This window comes from Tyto alba, unplaced genomic scaffold, assembly GCF_018691265.1.
Source record: "Tyto alba isolate M040663 unplaced genomic scaffold, T.alba_DEE_v4.0 Super-Scaffold_1000006, whole genome shotgun sequence".
Lineage (NCBI taxonomy): Eukaryota > Metazoa > Chordata > Aves > Strigiformes > Tytonidae > Tyto > Tyto alba.
This window is the reverse complement of record NW_024881272.1, coordinates 29,574,785-29,593,562: the sequence shown is the minus strand read 5'-3', so window position 1 is coordinate 29,593,562 and position 18,778 is coordinate 29,574,785. Positions and strand designations below refer to the sequence as shown.

Genomic DNA, 18,778 nt, shown 5'->3' with positions numbered 1-18,778 from the left:
AAAATCAGCCTTTTTTGTATAGCTATATGAAGAGCAAGACTGAGACTGTTCTTGTCTGCAGAGTGCACACCTCAAAGTGCTTTAGGGAATAAAAACCCAATGAATTAAGGGGCAATACAATCCAAAGAGACACAAATGTATTTATATCTGCATTTTGTAGATGATTAATGAGTCACAGAGAGGACAAGTGTTTAAAGTCTTGCTTTAATTTTGGAAATGCAGTATTGTATGTACTCAGACTGGAGGCTGTACATTGCCTATGCCCTTGAAATAACCTTATTCATCTGCACCTGGAAGTTGTTCTCCATCCTCAAAACCCAGTGGGGCTATTTAAAGCCAATTCACAGGTGTCTGAAATTTTACATATAGAGGTGTGAGACTATTTAAAACACATGTGCAGGTGTTTATATTGCAAAGTGCAGGAGCAAGGCCGTGCACATCCAATTTAGGTTTCATGTTGAAAGACGGGGCTACCTTAAAGGAAGTCCAGGAACAGGTGGCAAGGTTGGCATGTGCCCAGCTATATCAGAAAGGAGATAAATTGTACTATAAAGAGTTTATTTTTATGCTATATAAAGTAAATGCTGGTTGCATGTTTGACATTATTTTTTTTTTAAACATCTAGGAGGATATTTCAAAGCATAAAGGTGCATTATCAAACTACCTGAATATGATTATGTGTCTGACATTCTCTCCGGTGTTATGGTTATTGATCTTCTTCCAGAAGGCCTGATTCTCCTGAACACTGCTCCTGGCTCAGTGGCTTTACACCAGTGACTGATGAGTTCAGGATGCTCCGAAAGTATCTCATGAGGCTCTTGGTGTTGCAGAGTCCCTGCTCAGTAGGCATTTCGGTACAGTCTGAAAGCATGAAGGACTAACTTGTGCACAGGTGATGAAATTATTTGCTTAGGGTCACCCAATAGCACAACTTGGTAAACCAACCAAATTTCCCACAGCCAGCACCATGTTGTATCCATTGCACGGAACTGTCTTTCCAGTTCAGCACTTCTTAGACACCCCGCTGTCTCTGTTCATGCTGTTGGGCTGCTGGCAGATTCAGAGTTATCCCTTAGGTAGATCTATAGGCAGACAGAAGCAGTAGGGGTGCTTGGCATGGCTCCCTGAACCAGGCACAAGTTGTTCAAAAATGTACTGGGGATACTAATGGCTTCTGACTACAGAGTTTTTCAGAAATAATGTTGCTAGTAGCTGCTTTGTCCAGTTGGGGATGGACAGTTTTATAAGCCAGTAACTTCTGGAAAGCTGTGTGGAGCAGAGCACTGAAATAGGTCATTTAAAAAGATGTCCAGAAGAAAAGTTAGTTCTCCCTTGAAGTATGTGGTCTTGTCAGGTGCCAAAACTGGCACCCTGAGGAAGCAGAAGCACTCTTTTTTCCTGCTTCAGAACCAAAACGGATAGGCCAGGTTTACAGTTGTAGTAGGCCCAAGGCTGAAGGCAGCTGCTTTTCCCCTCAAGTGACACAGAGGACGCAGTTGTGGAGGAGCGTGATTATAGGGAGTTACAGCCCTCTATACCTCCCTTATGCTGGTGAATCTCTCTAGGAAGTGAGAGAAGGAGCAGTACAAATGCTTGATTGTCTTAACCACCTGGAGCTCACACATGGAAAAGATGAGAACAAGGACAGAAGCTTTCTTTGGCTTTGGAAATAGGTTTGTGATAGCCTACTGCACCGCCTCTGTCCCTGAAACAAACAGGGCAGGTCCCACCAGGAGCGGAGTCTCCTCTCCCTCGCCTCAACGGGATCTTGGAGAGCTTCCCGGTTGGCCATATCCATCCTCACATGAATTGAGTAGCTTCAGCAGCAGCAGCCAGGAGGAGCTCAGCACATTTTAAGCGGGGCTTCACAAGGGCTTGAAGTCATCCAGCACCTTCAGCACATCAACCCTAGATGCTCTCCAGAGCCAGAAAATGCAGAGTCAGCATGCAAATGTAAAAATGAAACCTATTCAGGCCCTGGGAGGTTTGGTTTGGGTGTGGTCAGTGCTGCCTGTAGTTTTGGGTCATTTCCTGTTGTTTTACCCAAGCTGCTTTGCCCCATGCTTGGCCTTGGACTCCTCATTCTGATCCTCCAATGCAGGACTCGGCAGCACGTTTCCAGATACAACTGTTCTGCCTGGTGCTGTCTGCACAGATAGTATCTGGGAGTGTCAGGGCTCCAAGAGCAGTGATATGAGGCATAAACAACTTTAAAAACAAAATAAACTCTTGCTATCAGACGCATAAGGCGAGCTGTCCAACACAACATTGGTCTCTGATTTTATATTTAATTTTAGAAGCTGAAACTAAATGTTTTAATTTTATATTATTCTCAACATAATGCTAATTTGCTCCAGATGTCCACTCAGAGCTTAGCGCTGCCATTTTGCATAGAAAGCATGTGCGTCAGTGATTTATTCCAAATAGCTTCTATTTTACTGCATTTCATTTTATTCTCAATGAAGTACTTAACAACATGTTTCTCTTTAAGAATCTTACTTAATCATATGGATATAATTTCTTCAATTTACGTTTTCAGTTCTTTAGTGTGGTGGCCACAGGGTGTTTCTTAACCTAGGAAGATTAAATGCACATGTTGAAAGCTGCTTATATTTGATTTTGAGGCACTTTCATTTCAAAGTCCTTCACGTAAGGTACAGAAGTGATTGTGGTTTCCTGCTAGGTTATGGGATGGAGGTATAGCTCTCAGGAAAACCTTGCAGATACCTTCTAAATGTCAGATAATCATGCATGACAATAACATAATTTCATTTCTTTCAAAACTGTGGTCTACCGAGAGTGTTTAAGACTTTTTTATTGGGGTTCAGGAAAAAAAAGAGATTTAATTTTCTTGTCATTTCTGGGCTACAGTTCAACATTTCAATTTAAAACCTATTTCCGTTAAGTTCCATTTCCAGTTTTCCCTCAAAATATTATCTTAGAAAATGTCTTTTATTCAGTTATTTATTTATTTATTTAGCAGCATATTAAAAACTATGTGAGACAGCTCAATGTGAAACCTTTGTTATTTGAGCCTGGCTCATTCAGCCATTCCTGTACATGGGCTGCTATTGGTCAAGTATGTCAGGAATGTCCTTTGGCAGCATCCTCAGGAGCTACGTCATGTGTGTAAAGCAGTTCGTATGAACGAGTCGGCGTGGATATGAGGCTGATCTGAACCTAGGAAGCAAAGTCCAGGAAAAATTATTATTCTTCTTTCATTTTAAAGCTGACCCTGCATAGGTAGTTTGCAGTAAGATAGGATGCTTCTGCAGTGGTTGTACAGTCTAAACGTAACATATCAGTTTCTTCAAATATCAAAACCAGCTCTTCTTCCCTTTAAAAAATAATTTCATTCATATAATACCTTTTCTTCTTAGGCTTTTAGATGGCAACCCATAACCATGGAACCTAAATTTAGTGAGGTTGCATCATTTTCAAGGCTGGTTATCTCCACCTGAAATAGTGTTCATCTGTATTCATTTACATTTTCTTGTTGCATTCTTTCTTAATCTTGGCTTTTCATTTTTCAGAACTAACCTTGCTGTTATTCTACAATTGTATTAGTTTATTACACTGAATTGTTGACACAGCTGCTAGGGAGCTAAGTGCTGTGGTTTCACACAATAAAATTTCAGACAATATGTGTAGCACTTCTTTTTCATACATATCATTTGAAAGCCATATGATTCACCAATATGTGTTATTGTTATCCACCCATGTGGGATACAATCTATTTTAAATTAGTGAAGTGACTTGCTAACTCCCTGTAAACAATAAGACTGTGGGAAAACATTAAGTGCTATTCAGAAAAGAACATTGCTATACTGCCTTTTATCCAAAGGATCCCACAGTGCTATAGAGAATGAAGGGACCTGGCATTGCTGCCACGCCGTCTGCTCTTCAGCAGAGAGCTCATCTCCACAATAGACTTCAGAAGGCAACTCTACCACTTAAAACCAGAGCAGGATTTGATGAAGATCATAACTACCCCCACTAGTTCAGTGTGCTAGGGATGTAGTAAGTCACCGTGAGTGAAAAGTAGCAATGGATTTTGGGGAGCTTGTTAGCAAAATATTGATTTAACATCTCCTTTGGAGGCTTAATCACAGAATCCAATATAATCACAGGTCAGTGTACATCAGCCACTCTAACTGTTGAAGCACATGCACACAGCACATGGAAGTGTGAGGTAATAGGAGCGAGCTCAGCCTCTAACAGAAGGTATTACATTATATTGGATTTATCAGAGAGAAGGAGCTTAGGTAGGGACCATTGCTGTAGCTGAGCTGAAGCAATGTAGTCATTTACAAAGTGCAAGAACAGAATTGTGTTTCCGAACTCTAAAATATAGCTCTTCCAACAACACAGTGCTTAACCAAGCCTAGACACTGATTTGATTTTGGCAAAGCCAGAAATCTGTCTTCCTTTAAAACAGGTGAGGTCTCAAAGCCATTTTCCTAGCAATACGTCTCACAGATTTTCCTTCATGTAATGAACGTGGCCAAGCAAGATGAAATGAAAACACTGCAAGACTAAAATTAACAACTTCGAGTAAAATGAGAAGTTCCTCATTTGTAGGGAAGAGAGCCTGTTCTCTCAGAAAGAGAAGATTATTCTTCTCCATGTTGTTACCCTCTAGCTCTCCTGGTGTAAAGTCACCCTGTGGGATTCTGGTGTAACATGGCTGGAACGGGTCAGCGGGTGAAGAAGGGAACCATATCTCTTGAGGTTCTGCTCCACAACCAGGACACAAGGGAAAGCAGAACAAAGTAGCCAATCCTGAGACGACAACAAGCTCCCACCACATTGCACAATCTCTTTTTCCTGGTGGTTCACCAGCAGCTCTTGTAGGGCTTTTTGCCAGAGCTCAGCTCTACACTTGCAGGGAAGTGTTGGGCATAATCACATACATTTTAGCAAATCCCTTGCCTTCCTTGGATTACAGGATAAACCCCAGTCTTCATTTATGGATATTCAGATTGGCCCAGCATGGCATAGAAAAGAGCAGGAACCAGTCTGAGAATGGAAAATCTCACCAATTTGTCCACTTCCTTGCCAAGAAGAACCTTGAAGAAATCTGTGTCCTTATCACTTTGTGCAAAGATTCATCCGGTGTTGAAAATTTAATGCAGCTTGTTTTTAATTTGCAGGGAAACTTTATTCTTCTTAACTGATCTTTAGAAACAACAGTTTGGTAGAAAAGCTCCATTATGTGCATGCGGAAATGAATACAGGTAGAGTATGAGAATGACAGTGCCCTTTAGGAAAAAAACACCAGCCTATCTAAAACGAGAAAAAAACAAAACTGCAACAAAGCTATCCACTTTGTGAAACAGATTTTGTGAGGAAAATTAATGATCTGTGTTGAACCACATACAAAAATGCGTATTTGCAACAAAAATTACATAGGTGGGTGGAGAGTTACCTTGCTTGTAATTTTCCTCTTCTCTAAGAAAGAATTTGGTTGTGGTTGACTAGTTCAGTTACCTGTAGCCATCAGTTTCCAACTGTAGATCAGTTTTCACCCACAGGATCCTCCTCTGTTTGATCTGCCAATGACAGGAGCCACTTTGTCAGCTGCGATGACATGTGACAAGCTATGAGCGTAAAACATGTTTATTTATTGGTCTTGACAAATATATGAGGTAGGTTTCCCATGATTCAAAGAAAGCTAACAGTCAGAGGGATGAGTGGCAGGATTAAAACAAATAGTAGTCTGGAGGATGAGTGGGAAGTTAGCATGGGCACTCACTGTTGCCAGATCACCCTGTATTTGTTACAGACAGAGTTTGACACGGGGTTGTCTCAAATCTCCCTGTGACTGGGGACAGGCAGAGCACAGCCCTTAGCTGGGATGTTCGTGGCTGTGATGTGTTGGAAACCTTCCTGTTTATAGGCATTGTTGGTATGTTACAAAGGCAGACTGCACTATGTGCGGATCTTTCTGTTCATTAAAAAAAGAGAAAAATACGATAAAAGAGGGAAGTTTTTCATTTCGCTTTTCCATATAAATGTTTGTTAGTGAATACATTCAGAGTATTTCAATTACAGTTGATTCTAGTGTCTGATGCCAATATAACAGCTTAAGATTGTTTGCTTAATTCCTGAATGTGTGCATTGTTTTTAGCAAACATTTTTAATTTACATGTTTGTCCTGCCTCTCTTCAAATCTGCCATTGGATTCAGAATGTAAACCAGGACAGGCAGTTTCTCTGCCATTCTCTTTGCAGATGTCTCTCAAAGAATCAGGAGTGAAAAGTGCCCCTACACTGGGTACAAAAGGGTTGATGAATTCCCCAGCATTCATGAATGTCCTACGCTGAAAGAGAGCGCTCAACACATTACAGGAACAGCTTACAGAAGCAGGGTGTGTAATTTTTAATAACTGGGATAAAACCCCTCAGTGACATCTTTAAAATATAAATGCCTTTTCTTGTTTCTTTTATTTCTTCCCCCCCTCTGCCTTTTGCCTTTTCATCTCCTCTCCTTTCAATTCCATTAAGCTTCATTGTACAATAATGTATCGCAGTGGACTTTTTTCAATTATGTTTTTGATTTTTTTTCTCCTTGTTACTATAAAACTCCAGATGTTTTGAGACTTCATGGTTCTTTGGATATTTTTTCCTTTATTTTAATCTTCTTTTGTAACATGCCACACATGTGGTATTTTGGCCTTTTAAGATGCTATGCTATGCTAATCAGCCATAAGTTTTGGGGTGTTTTTTTTTTCTTTTTGTAATGATTTTTTTTCCTTCTTGCTGTTGTCCTCTCTTTAATCCTTTTGGGGTTATTTGTTTTGGGTTTTTTTGTGTGTGTGTGTATTTTTTTTCTTCCCAACTTGTTAGTCCACATAAACCATAATGTATTCTTCCTTTGTCCTGGGCCTGTATTCATTATCTTAAGTAAATTAATTCTTCACTTCAAACTTACAAACTCTTATACATGTAAGTCAGTTATGAGCCCCTATTCCGTCTTGCATGTCAGTGAAATGCACTCTGCAGCAAACTGTTTGCCTTGTAACTGGCCTCCCAGACCAAAAGCAGAGTCTGTTATTTAAAGATGTGACTAAAACGTGGACCAGAATACAAAGATGTAGGCAAGAGTGTAGGACAGAATGTCAGTAAAGTTTCAGCTGTGGTAGGTTTAAATAGGTGATATGTTAGATGCAAATTGAAATGGAAATATTTCCTTGGAAGGTGAGGTAAGACAATGACTGATCCAGAGGAGCAAGTTTTTGAAGTATGTGTAGCAAACTATATTTTTTGTTAAAAAAATTGAAAAGAACTGGAGAGGGAAGCGTTTTAATTTTATTTGTAGCTCTTTGCTGGCACAGCTGGAGAGGGGTTTTAATTGATTTTGTTCATCTTAATTTTGTCCCCAAAACAAACAGATCTGGCTTCAGATATTGGAGCAGCAAATCTTTGATTGTGTGTTGTCTTTTAATTTCAAATAGCTTGCAAGCTATTCAAAAAATCTCAAATAAATAATAGTTTCCCAATTACATATGAGGAAATAAAGGGACTGACATGTAGATTTTGGGAGGGGTGTCGTCTTTGATTATTACATGACCATATGAATTTTGCATTTTGTTTTTTAAAATGTTGCTCCATGCAATGTTATTTTTGCCTGCAAGCCATAATACTGCATTCAGTCCAACTGTAATGAGGTTTCAGAAAATTGTTTGGTTTCCAAATGACATATTTAGCAAAACCTTATGGCAAAATTTGTGGCTGTCATGCTGCTGATAGTAAGATATCCCCGACTTTCCTAGTTCGTTCTCATATGTTGCAGCAAATAAATGCAAGTACCCCTGTTTTGACGAATGTTTATCCTTCTACTTGATTAAAATAATAAAAATCTAAAGAGAATTTTAAGACTAGCAACGGGGTTTTGTGAAGATGATAGGATGCTCTGGTAGTTTCCCAGATATTTGGGGTTTTGCTGGAAAATGGATGGGAATCTCTGTTTGCTCACTGAAGTGCCTGACCTACTGGTACTAGAAGAAATAAATCTATAAATATTTCAGTGCTTTGAACAACATTCACTCATTTCTTGACAGATGATAATTTACAATTACATGAGCAAGACTTTTGAGAGCCAAAACATGCCAGTGCTAATTAGAGAGGCTAAGACTCAGTGCCTGTCCCGCTGAGCTGGTCTGCACTGGGTGTGACAGCAGACCTTGAGAGATGATCGGCAAAACTCGCACTCAATGCCAGATGCACTCAGGAACAAAGGTAAAACTATCTTTAAAAAACCAAAGCCCAGAAGCCAAATGTAGGCTGCCTCTGTGGTCAGGGGAGAGGGACAGTCACCTCCTGAGTAGGACACGTCCCACTGAGCTCTCTTGGCTGCCGACCTCACGCTGGGCAGACCAGCCGTTCCCCAGGGACTCGGGGAGCTCAAACAACGAGGCCCTTTATGTTTTAGACAGTACAGTGAGAGCAGAGGAATCCCATCTCGGGGGATGTTGGCAGGCAGGTGGTTGGATTTTGTGGTCAGAGAAGTCTATTTGTGTGTGGAAGTCACCTCGCATGCCGAATCAGACCTGGTTGCTGTTGAAAGCTCATGACTTAAATGAGTCTGTTTTGACGCCTTGCGTGGGCCAGGTCTGCATTCCTCACGCACCCATAACTCCTGGTACTGCGAGAGGGGGGTTCAGGAATGCGGACTTAGGGGCTTATAAAATTCATAAAATTGAAATAAAAGAGACAGCCCAAAGTCTTGTTTAATTCACTGACGTATACTGATCAAACACCTCCTCCAGGATTTTCAGTCTCTTGGTATTTCCCAGTTTCATGTTAATTAGGAAATACGCAACCTGTCTAACAGCGTAAAGAAAAATGAACTGCTGGTGTACAATATGTTGATATCAAGTGGTTGGCTGTAATTAACCCTAAAACCCAATAACATGAAGGATATATTGAATTTATACTGCGGCTTGCTTTTCTAGATTTTTTCTTTTTCCTGTTCTGAATCTTTTTACCTTTTCTTCTCCTACACACCACCAATTGTACAATAGTCTGGCTAATGTCCTGAATGCTTTTTTGTAATGTAAATAATAAAGCAAGTACAAGCAATTTTTCCCAGGATTCAAATGAAGTATCATGTAGAAGTGTCAGTTTGCAAACATAAATTGTTCAGACTTAAAAAAACCCCAAACCAAACATAGAAATTGGCAAGTCCTTTTTCTGTTACAGGTATCTTCCATTGTTTTGTTACCACAGAGGGAAAAAAGAAGTTCCTAACAATTTAAATCATAAATATAAATCTGGCTATATGAACTGGGATTCTTTAGGAAGTTGAGAGCTCAGTCCTAAGGATTGTGTTTTATGTACACAAATAGTTCTGTTGAGTTTAATAAAACTCCTTGCATGAGTCATGTTACTTATGCACAAGTATTTGCAGGATCAGGGCTTTACATTGTAGCTACAATAGAGAATTAAAAGTGAATCCAGTCAGGAGTTAGCTAGAAAAAAGAAAGCACCAAATCAGGTATTTTGATTCTTGTGTTGGTGGAACAACTCATGTGCTTAAGTTACTGACATTCATAATGGTTTGGAGCTCAGATGCCTCCTGCCATGTCCCCAACATTAGACTCAGTGTGCTATGAAACATTGATGCTATTTAAAGAGTGGTGTGGCTGTTTCCTCCCCTCCAGAAGGGATGCATGTCCTCATAGGATCCTTTTTCTCATAACATGTTTTTCAATAAAATTTCCCCAATTTTGTAATCTGTTGGAAGAAAGAACATTTCACAATGTTCATAAGGCTTGTAGATGTTTTGACCAGACATAAGATTTCCTATTGATAGTATTAAATGCTTTGGAATGAAATGTTTTGGGTTTTCCATCTGTAGGCTGTCTGAGATGTCAGCAGCCAATATGACCTGCTGTTTCCCTTTTAGGTCTATAAATAAAAGCCAGCTTGTTTAACTGATCTTGCAGCAGAGAGCAGAGGTGTATATTAATGAGCTTTCTCTAATGGCACACTGAACCTATTTAGCACTATAACTGTGAAGGCTTCTCTTTTTCAGTCATAACTCATTTCCTAAGAAAATGTCAGTTACTGCTTCACCTTATGGTCTGAGCTGTTTAGTTTATAGTTTATTTCTTCTGATCTTACCACTGACAGATATTCTAGACATGACTGTGATTAAATATGCTTATGAAAATGCTAAACATTTGATAATATAAACCCTTTTGGGAATATGCTGCTATTTCTGCATGGCAACATTCTCAGGTGCATTCAAAGTATAATATGGAAGCAAAGAAAAAACCTTTTAAGCAATTACAGTTATTAGATTAAATTGTTATGTTAGGAAAATTGTGATATGTTTAGATCACTCTGAGATAATTTAGAGTTTTCATAAATATGCTTTTTAAATGCATGATATTGTAGAAGTTACACTTCAGCAAGATTTTAGTGTCAAATAAAGATAACATATGTATTACCATATGGTAGTGAACTAATTTAGTCCTGTAAATTTCTACATATTTTTTTCCTGGTAGAAGCCCTATTCTAAAAGCAGCAGTAATTATAAAATTCAATAATTGCATCATGCTATTTACTGTAATCATGTGGCATTGTTTTGTGTCAGTGCTCAGATGTGTGTAGCATAGCAGTGTCTGAAGCACACATTAACAGTCTCACAATAAAGACAAAAGTAGTAATTGCAATATAATTATTATTTTTATTGATGAACTTGTTTAAGAGCTCTGTTGACATTTACAGACTTTGAGGATCATGCAGTGTTTGTTACAGTTATCCCAGGCATCAAACGTCAACAAAATGTTTAAGATTGTAGGATTAAGCAGTGACAGATTGGGGCCAGATGTCTGGGAGATACTGTAAGTAGCCTTCTCGGTTGATCAAATAGCTCTTACCATCCTAAAGCCGTTTGGAAATTGAACATTTGTTCTTTGTAGTTGAAACTGTGACACTTGTGGGAGTGATGGATCTTTCTGGAGGTTATTTGAAAAGGAGAATGAGCATCCCTTTTCTCCAGGAGTCATTTTATTTAGTGTATATATAAATATAAATACACTCCAAGTAGCAAGGATAGGTGGAAGGGTTAAAAGTGCTGATGAATAGCAATGAAGCCCAAGAATTACCTTACAAAGTCACCCTCACACAGTTTCCTCAGCAGCCCAGTTGAAGTTACTTTGTGAGAGGGTGAGACACGTCCACTTTAGGGAAGCAGTGCTGTTTCCACACGTGGACTTGTAGGGAAAAACTGCAAGGGACAGAGTCAGCAGATCCAGCAAGAAATAACAGAGTTGAAATAGGTTTTCCTGGAGTCCTTCAAAGTGGAGACCTTTCTGCAGCTCTGAGTGGATTCTCTCAGCCCCATGCTTCTCAGCTATTTGCACCAACTCCTTCCCTCCCTCCCTCTCAGGCCTTTCACCTTTGTACATCACCTTCCCCTCTTCTCATCAGTTGCCAGAAAGGTTCTTCCCCCACTCCTTTTCCATTGACATTCTTCCTGTTTAGCCAACCCTAACTTTAGCAACTCTGCCTCCTTGAAAATATGAGGCCCTGGAGTCATATCATTCTCTTTGCTGGTGTATTCTTCCACCTTACATGTTTAGACTGAATTTTTCACAGTATTGTGATTGTCCACTATCTGTTATCCAGCTTAATAGAGCTGGATAATATAAATAATATAAATTATGAAATAATAATATAAATAAGAAAAGCCCTTAAATTCCAGGGATATGTGGTAATGGAGGAACCTTACTGCTGAAGGCATTAGACCTTTGGCTTATATGTTAGTACCAAAAAAAGGCTGTTGACCACAGTAAAAGGATAATAAACCCATATTTGTTTGAGTGTTGCTGCTTACATTGTACCTCTTAGCATTTATACAGGGCCTGTTCCTTCTCTTCCTGAAGCCTCGATCCAGCAAACTCTTAAACATATGTGCTTTCATGTGTTTTAAATTAAGCTTGTGTTTAGATGTTTTAGGACATTTGCCATTGGAATTTTTGCTACTGACATCAATGAGAATGGAGCTGGACCTTTAATTAGTTTGGATTATTCTGCATACTTTCCTACTTTGCATTAGGCTGTAGATACGGAGCTGAAGACTGGTAATCCATTAGAAAAACATTCTGAGGGTCAGGATCCTCCATTCGTGGCAGAATAGCTGAGAAATTACTTCTGTGACCTAACAGGTCTTCCAGGCCTGAGACAACATGGAGAGAAGAAGGATCTTCTGGAGTGTCACTGGAATGATTCACATGCCAGCAGGTTATGAAGTGTCCCAAAGACCCAATAACAAGGAACGTGGTTGTATCATGTCCTTCTGGGCTGGGCTTTTTGCTGCCTGTATGTGAGAACCAAAAACTCCTTTAGAGAGGGGAGTGGAGTTCGTAGAAAGGACTCGTGACAGAGTCAGGGGAGAGTCTGCTCACACACATGGGGGGACAGCAACAACAGCTGATGGGAAGAGCTTGGTCTTGGTATTCACCTGGGATTCAGGTGAGTGAGGTTGCAGAGCTGAGCTGCAAAATAATTTTGCAGGCTGGGTCAGATTCTCAACCTACCTTGTGGTTATATATTGGTGAGTAAAACTGAGAAGAGCTGGTCAGTTGAACTGGAAATTAAAGTGATGTTAGTTTGAAGGGGATGATACGTCCCTGCGGACTCAGTGCTAATCAAAGGAGAGTGAAGAAAGGAGAGGAGAGGTGAGGAGGGGAGAGAGGGCTGGAGAGGGAGAGGAAGCTGGGGAACAAAGTGGAAACAAGTGATCTTTAGGACCTCAGAACATTAACTCCATTTGCCAGAGACTGGCTTTATGGAGTGTCTTACAAGAACTATGGATTTGCCAAACTCAGCTTTATTTTTCATGGACTTCAGCATGTTTGCACATTTCAGATTGCTTCGTTCTGAATCCTTGCCAGATTTTTAGTGGTGATTAAGAAGAAATTTTGTTTCTTTTTGAGCCTTGGTGGCTTGGTCACTTCCAAAATTCTCCCACTTCCCTGCACTAGCTCAAGTGTTCAAAGGGGAGTCATGGCCAAACAAACTTTTGAAGCTGTAGACTACATGTCTCCAGGTGACTGAGGATCGATCATGATAGTTGTGATGGGGCAAGGTGGAAATATATACATATCAGATAGTTGTCTGCACACCTAGACTCAAGTATGCCATTCAGACAGATTAAATATCTGCCCAAAGAGTGAAATATTTAGGGCAGTAAAAGCCACAATGATCCTTTCATGTAGAGTGGCAGGGAAAGGCAGAAATTTGCAGTCTGCTGGGAAACCTTCTGTGTGGTGCCTGTGTGCTGGAGTGCACTGGTGTGCTTAATCTGTAGCGTGCAGAGCTGATCTGCAGCCAATGACAGAACACAGCCTGCAAAGTGAAGTGCTAGCTTGAGAGCCCAGATCACTTTGTTCACTGTGTTGAGATGCTTAAAACACACTGGTCTGAGCAGGTGTGATGGACCTTTGTCCATCAGTGGTTCCAATTGCCTTTGTCAGGCACCGGAGGATCGGGTGCCTCCAATTTGCAGCACGTTCTAGGCTCCATCTGCATCTGTTCTCCCTTCCCATCCCTCGGCCTGCAGTGCTGGATGCAGCAGCCGCGTCAGAAATTTGCATGCCCCAGTGTATGTAAGAGGTGTGTGCGGAACAAATAGAATGTGAGAGGGATTGGCAAGACTGTCATTTCTGTGGTGCCATCCGAGGAACCTCAAGTAAGGAATGGAGAGCTGCTGAACAGAATCCTGACTCAGCAAAAGGAACTGACAAAGCATTCGATAATTTTGTTAGCGTCAGGATTTCACTCATTATGAGCAAGAATCATACAAAAAAAAATTTGGCTTCCAGAAATAGTGGTTGTAAGACACACCTGCCTTCTTTCAAAATGGTTGTTAGTGTTGATAGGAAGGTGGGTTGGGTTGTGTTTCTCAAATACGTTCTTTAAGATGTCAAATCATAGAGGAGCCAGGGTTTTATCTGTGTAGAGACACTAGAAAATCTGCAGTGCCATGAAGCTGCAATGCAGAGTGGGCAAAGTATATGCGCACTACCGCACATGAGTGTGTGTGCAGAGAAGTATTTGTGCACATGCATAAGTATCTGAGTGCATTTTACGGGTTTGCTGGTGCATGAATGTGCATATGCCTGCATTTGTGCTCATGGGAGTTAGCTCCCAAGGCCCACTTTAGAGGCAGTGCCTCCACTGCAGTTGCCCGTTGTCTGTAACACTGAAACTTACCAGTGAGCGATGCAAAACACCCTCCCCTTAGCCTAATAGCTGGAAAAATTAATTATTTATTTATTCAGATTTAATTTGAAACAGTGACTTTTGTTATGAATGCTATGCAGCGTTTTATTACTGAGTTCTCTAATGAAACGGGTGCTTAAGAAGTCAGAATTGCTCAGGTTACTGGTTGTATAAATGCTGAGAAGAGATCTGAATGATACAGCTGGTAAAGAAAAGGGTGCAGAATAACAGCAGAGTTCCTTTGGACTGATCTTCAAATGGATCTGGTCTTCTTGTAATAGTCCGTGCTCATCTGCTCCAGCGTATAGTATTTCAGACATCTGAAACCAGGTTCTTACCTGCCGCAAATAGCTTCTCTTGCTCTCTGCCTGTAGCAGCTAATTGTTACTGCCCACAGTGGTTCCTGTGCCAATTAACAGCTAAGGGAACTCATCAGAACACTCGTTCTTTCTTCAGATTTTCTGTTCTGACACCCTGATTTCAAGCGTTCAGTACTTCACACAGAACGTGTGAGATATTTATAACCCTTGTATTATTATTGAGCTACACACCACGTCTTCAGTGACAGATTAAATGAACAGCACAAAATGCTGTGTTTCATCCATAAATTTCAACAGATGTTTGAATGTTGGTTGATTTATTGCATGTCCAACTTGGATCTTACACTGTTCTCATTGTGGCTGCACATGGTTTATTTAATAGTACTTTACAGCGATTTTTTTATGACGTTTTTCAGTTTGAAGGGTGCAACAAGGCATTTTCTAGGCTTGAGAACCTTAAGATTCACCTCCGGAGTCATACTGGGGAGAAGCCATACCTGTGTCAGCATCCTGGCTGCCAGAAAGCTTTCAGCAACTCCAGCGACCGAGCGAAGCATCAGCGAACACACCTGGATACCGTAAGCATGATTTCATACTGGGGGTTGCAGAGTTTTCCAGTGCTCCTTGTACACAATCTGTTCTGCAACTGGAGGGTGACTTTTCCTTTTCATGAGGAACGTCTTGGAAAACTCAGCTAGGGACAACTGTACTTTTGTTTTGAATTGTATGTGCTTTGAGAAATGAAAAAGTCTTGATGACAGAAAGGCAGATTCAGCTGTCTTACTCATGCTGAGGAATAAGTTTCTCAAGAACAGGTTACTCGGGAATAAGTCACTCAGGAAACTCTCCCATTGTTCTTGTTCCAGTAAGAGGAGGCATCAGTAGAATAAGGTATAGTATGAGTGAAAGCTGAGTCACTGCTGCTGTGCTAAATATGTGTCATTGTTGTTCTTCCTATCCTGTGTTGTTTCAGTAAGTCTGTTCTGAATGAATGCAAAGGCAGTTCACACATCTCAGGGGAAAGTAAATTCATCTCTGTTTTGGACATAATTTTGTAAAGGTAAAAATACATCTGTCTAACTACATGAAATTTGTTAAGTACCCACCATTAGAATTAACTGCAAGAAACAAATTCTTATGTAGCTTCTGGCTCAACTCTACAAGTCTTCTCACTTGTCTTCCAGGGAAGATGGGAGTCTGTCTAGTGTCCTAGGCCCTGATAAAATTATATTACCATGTTATGTGGAAAGAAAGTACGTAGACAACTTTGTAGACCAGTTAAGTCCTCAGCAAAAAGCTTGTAAAGAATAACAGGCAGGGTTGTTCCTTTGTCTTTTTCAAAGAAGCGAATATATGGTTTAATGTTTGGCCAAGTGTTTATGGGGCAGAACTTTGGAGTTTAATTGATATTTACTTTTTAAGCAGTTACACATTTCAGACAGTGCAGCATTAAGGAATGTCTAATGTACATTATGCCTTGCAAAAACAAACAAGTAAGAGAAGCGAGTCAGTCACATTTTCCAAACCAAAGCACACTTACAATAACAGTGTTTTATTTATTGGAACGTCAACCTGAGATATTTGAATTTGTAATTAGTCCTAAAATGCATCTCTTTTGAAAGTGGACATACTGAATTGGGTGCACAGTTTTGAAATTTAACTGCTTGAATCTAATGGATATATTTTTTTATTAGCCAAAGTCACAAATGGAATGCCATTTAGTAGTTTTGAAAAAGAATGCAAATGGTTACTAAAATAATCAGAAATTCTTATATCTGTTGTTCTGTGGATTATTGAAGACAAATCTCTTAACTTTCTATTTTCTTTTCTTCTCCATTTATCTCTGTCTTTATTATCTGAAATGCTCATAAATCAGGAAAAAGGTACAGTAATCATTTTCTTACTAACTTTATTAAATGTCTAACAATATCCTCCATGCTATTCTGTTGCTGGTTCTGTAAAACTGTTTATCTGGTCCTACAACACAGTAACTAACTTCCACTTACCTGTTTAATTGAAGTCCAATGGTTTTACCTTAGTGTATTGTGTGCTTATATGAAGGTGAAAAATAAAGACTGTCCGTTGCATTAGCTCAGTGGACAAAATAACTGCCTGGAATGTCAAAGCAAATAGCCATGAACCTTTTTAAGGGCAGTCAGATTTTCATCTACTTTCCCTATCACTAAGTTGAATGATTCTATCACTACTCTGAATGACATCAGTAATTTGAAAAATATTCTGCTAGTTTTTCTGCTAAGGGATTTGTCAAAGTTTTCCATAGTTTTTCCTCAGGTGTCAGTTCTCTGTGTTCCAGAGACTCTCAATAAATCTACCTTGCCCTGTAACTTTCTGGGTAGGTGCTGTGTTAGCCTGTAAGGTCGTGAATTGGTGAATGATTCTATTATTCCTTCAGAAATTTCCTGCTGGCTGGACAGAGCAGCAGTACTTATCCTCTGGAGGTGCTTACAAAGAAAAGGGGTTTATGTAGACTGCTTGTTTCTTAGTGAGTGCATTTGGAATTGGTTTTAAAGCTTCTCAACATAGGTCACTCCATCATTTATCTTCTCCAAAAGGGGAATCTGTAAATCATTTCAGAGACTTACTGGTGTATGCTAGTTTGATTGCATCTCTACTAAATCATCTGGAAGTAGATCCTTCTCCTAGGTAGAAGCAGAACAAAGGGAACGTATCTGTCCTTGTGGTAAAAAGGGCATGTCATCACTCCTTCAGGAGCAGAGCAACTTGTTTAAAGGACCTCACAGTCACCTCTCCCAAAATCGGTGGGTTTTTTTCCCTTTTGTGCATCCTCTTTCTGAAACCAAGGGGATTGAAGAATGTGACACTAGGGTCATGACAAACAAGTTTTTCTGCCTTTGGGAAGGCACCAAAAGGACTTACTAGTCCAAGTGAAGGCTAAGGTTATGTTGACAGGTGAGACAAGAAAACAGAGAAAAAAGGAATGTTCCGCTCAAAACCTTGTGAGCTTTGAGATGCAGCACTGTTTTGCTATCACTTAAGTCAGCCGTTACTTCATAACAAGTGCCAGAGACCCTTTGTTCAACTTGGTAATTGCACATCCATTTGAAGGTTGTACTGTAACAGAGAGATAGTGTTTCATTTGTTGGGAGGAGGCGTAGCTACGAGAAGGATGTGGTGAGGCTTTCAGTCATTGAGGCTCCAGAGTCAGCGGTTACGTTGCAGCATCCTTATTTATGTATTTATTTATTTTCCTATGAGAAGAGTGTACTGGAGCTGCCTGCCCAGACTCAGATGGTTTTCCCAGGGAAGAGTGCTCGTACTGTGCCACGTAGAAGTGGCAAGCTCTGCCGCACGCCAAAATCAGCTGAAAAGGTCTCCCTGACAGCATCAACGATAGTGGATTTTTCTTTCTGTATTGGTTTGCTCAGATGTTAATGTTTGATGCAGGTTTTTTGGTTAGGAGTTATGAAAAGGAAGATACTGCTATTGTTATTCAAAACAGGAACAAGGTATGAAGGAAACCAAATATGTACTATGCCACAGGTTTTGCTCCATTGCATATGGAACAGCTGTAAATACTATGTAAATCGGAACTCAAAGCCAGAGCTTCTATATTTATAATTATACTGGGTGATCTCATGATCATTTTGTCTACTGTAAAGGCTAGAAAAGAAAGTAATGCTCTCAAAACAGTGACGTCTCATTAGCATTTAATTCATCCCAATAATCACTGTCCAACATGACAGAGTATAGATGTGTCAGGTGCTCTCAGTGCTTGCATGGAGTGCAAAATCAGAGCGATCAATGCGGTTCTTCTGTTTGCATCATGTCTGGCTTGTGTACATAGCAAAGACAGCAAATTGGAAACAGCAAACAGCCCAGGCTTAACCCTGTGTTTCACAGAAACGGCCATCCTTCAGCGCTCTGTGCGCTGATTGTAGAGATGCAGAGGAATATGAAATCTTTTCCATTTCTCACATTCACAGAAACCCTATGCCTGTCAGATTCCTGGCTGCTCCAAACGCTACACTGACCCCAGCTCTCTGCGCAAACATGTGAAAGCTCATTCAGCCAAAGAACAACAGGTGCGTAAGAAGGTAAGACCCACTAGGCAAAAAGTGACATATCTGCACACCTCCTCGATACAGTTAATTTACCTTTAACTTATATATTTTCAAATCAGAGCTCTTCTGCAGTATTGCTAGAAGAAAACTTGAGCTAATTTTCTCTTTGGTTTTTAAT

At 40.1% G+C, this 18,778-nt stretch overlaps 1 protein-coding gene across 5 annotated transcripts in view; it reads left to right on the top strand.

Moving 5' to 3' along the window:
• Nucleotides 1–18,778, top strand: part of GLIS1 (GLIS family zinc finger 1) — a 206,643-nt gene that overhangs the window by 148,948 nt on the left and 38,917 nt on the right. For 4 of the 5 annotated variants that reach the window (XM_042786346.1, XM_042786345.1, XM_042786343.1 and 1 more), the window contains 2 exons: nt 14,974–15,135; nt 18,523–18,633. In XM_042786346.1, coding sequence (XP_042642280.1) covers nt 14,974–15,135; nt 18,523–18,633 — 273 coding nt within the window. The remainder of the gene's footprint in view (nt 1–14,973; nt 15,136–18,522; nt 18,634–18,778) is intronic. The other variant, XM_042786344.1, reaches the window with a different exon arrangement.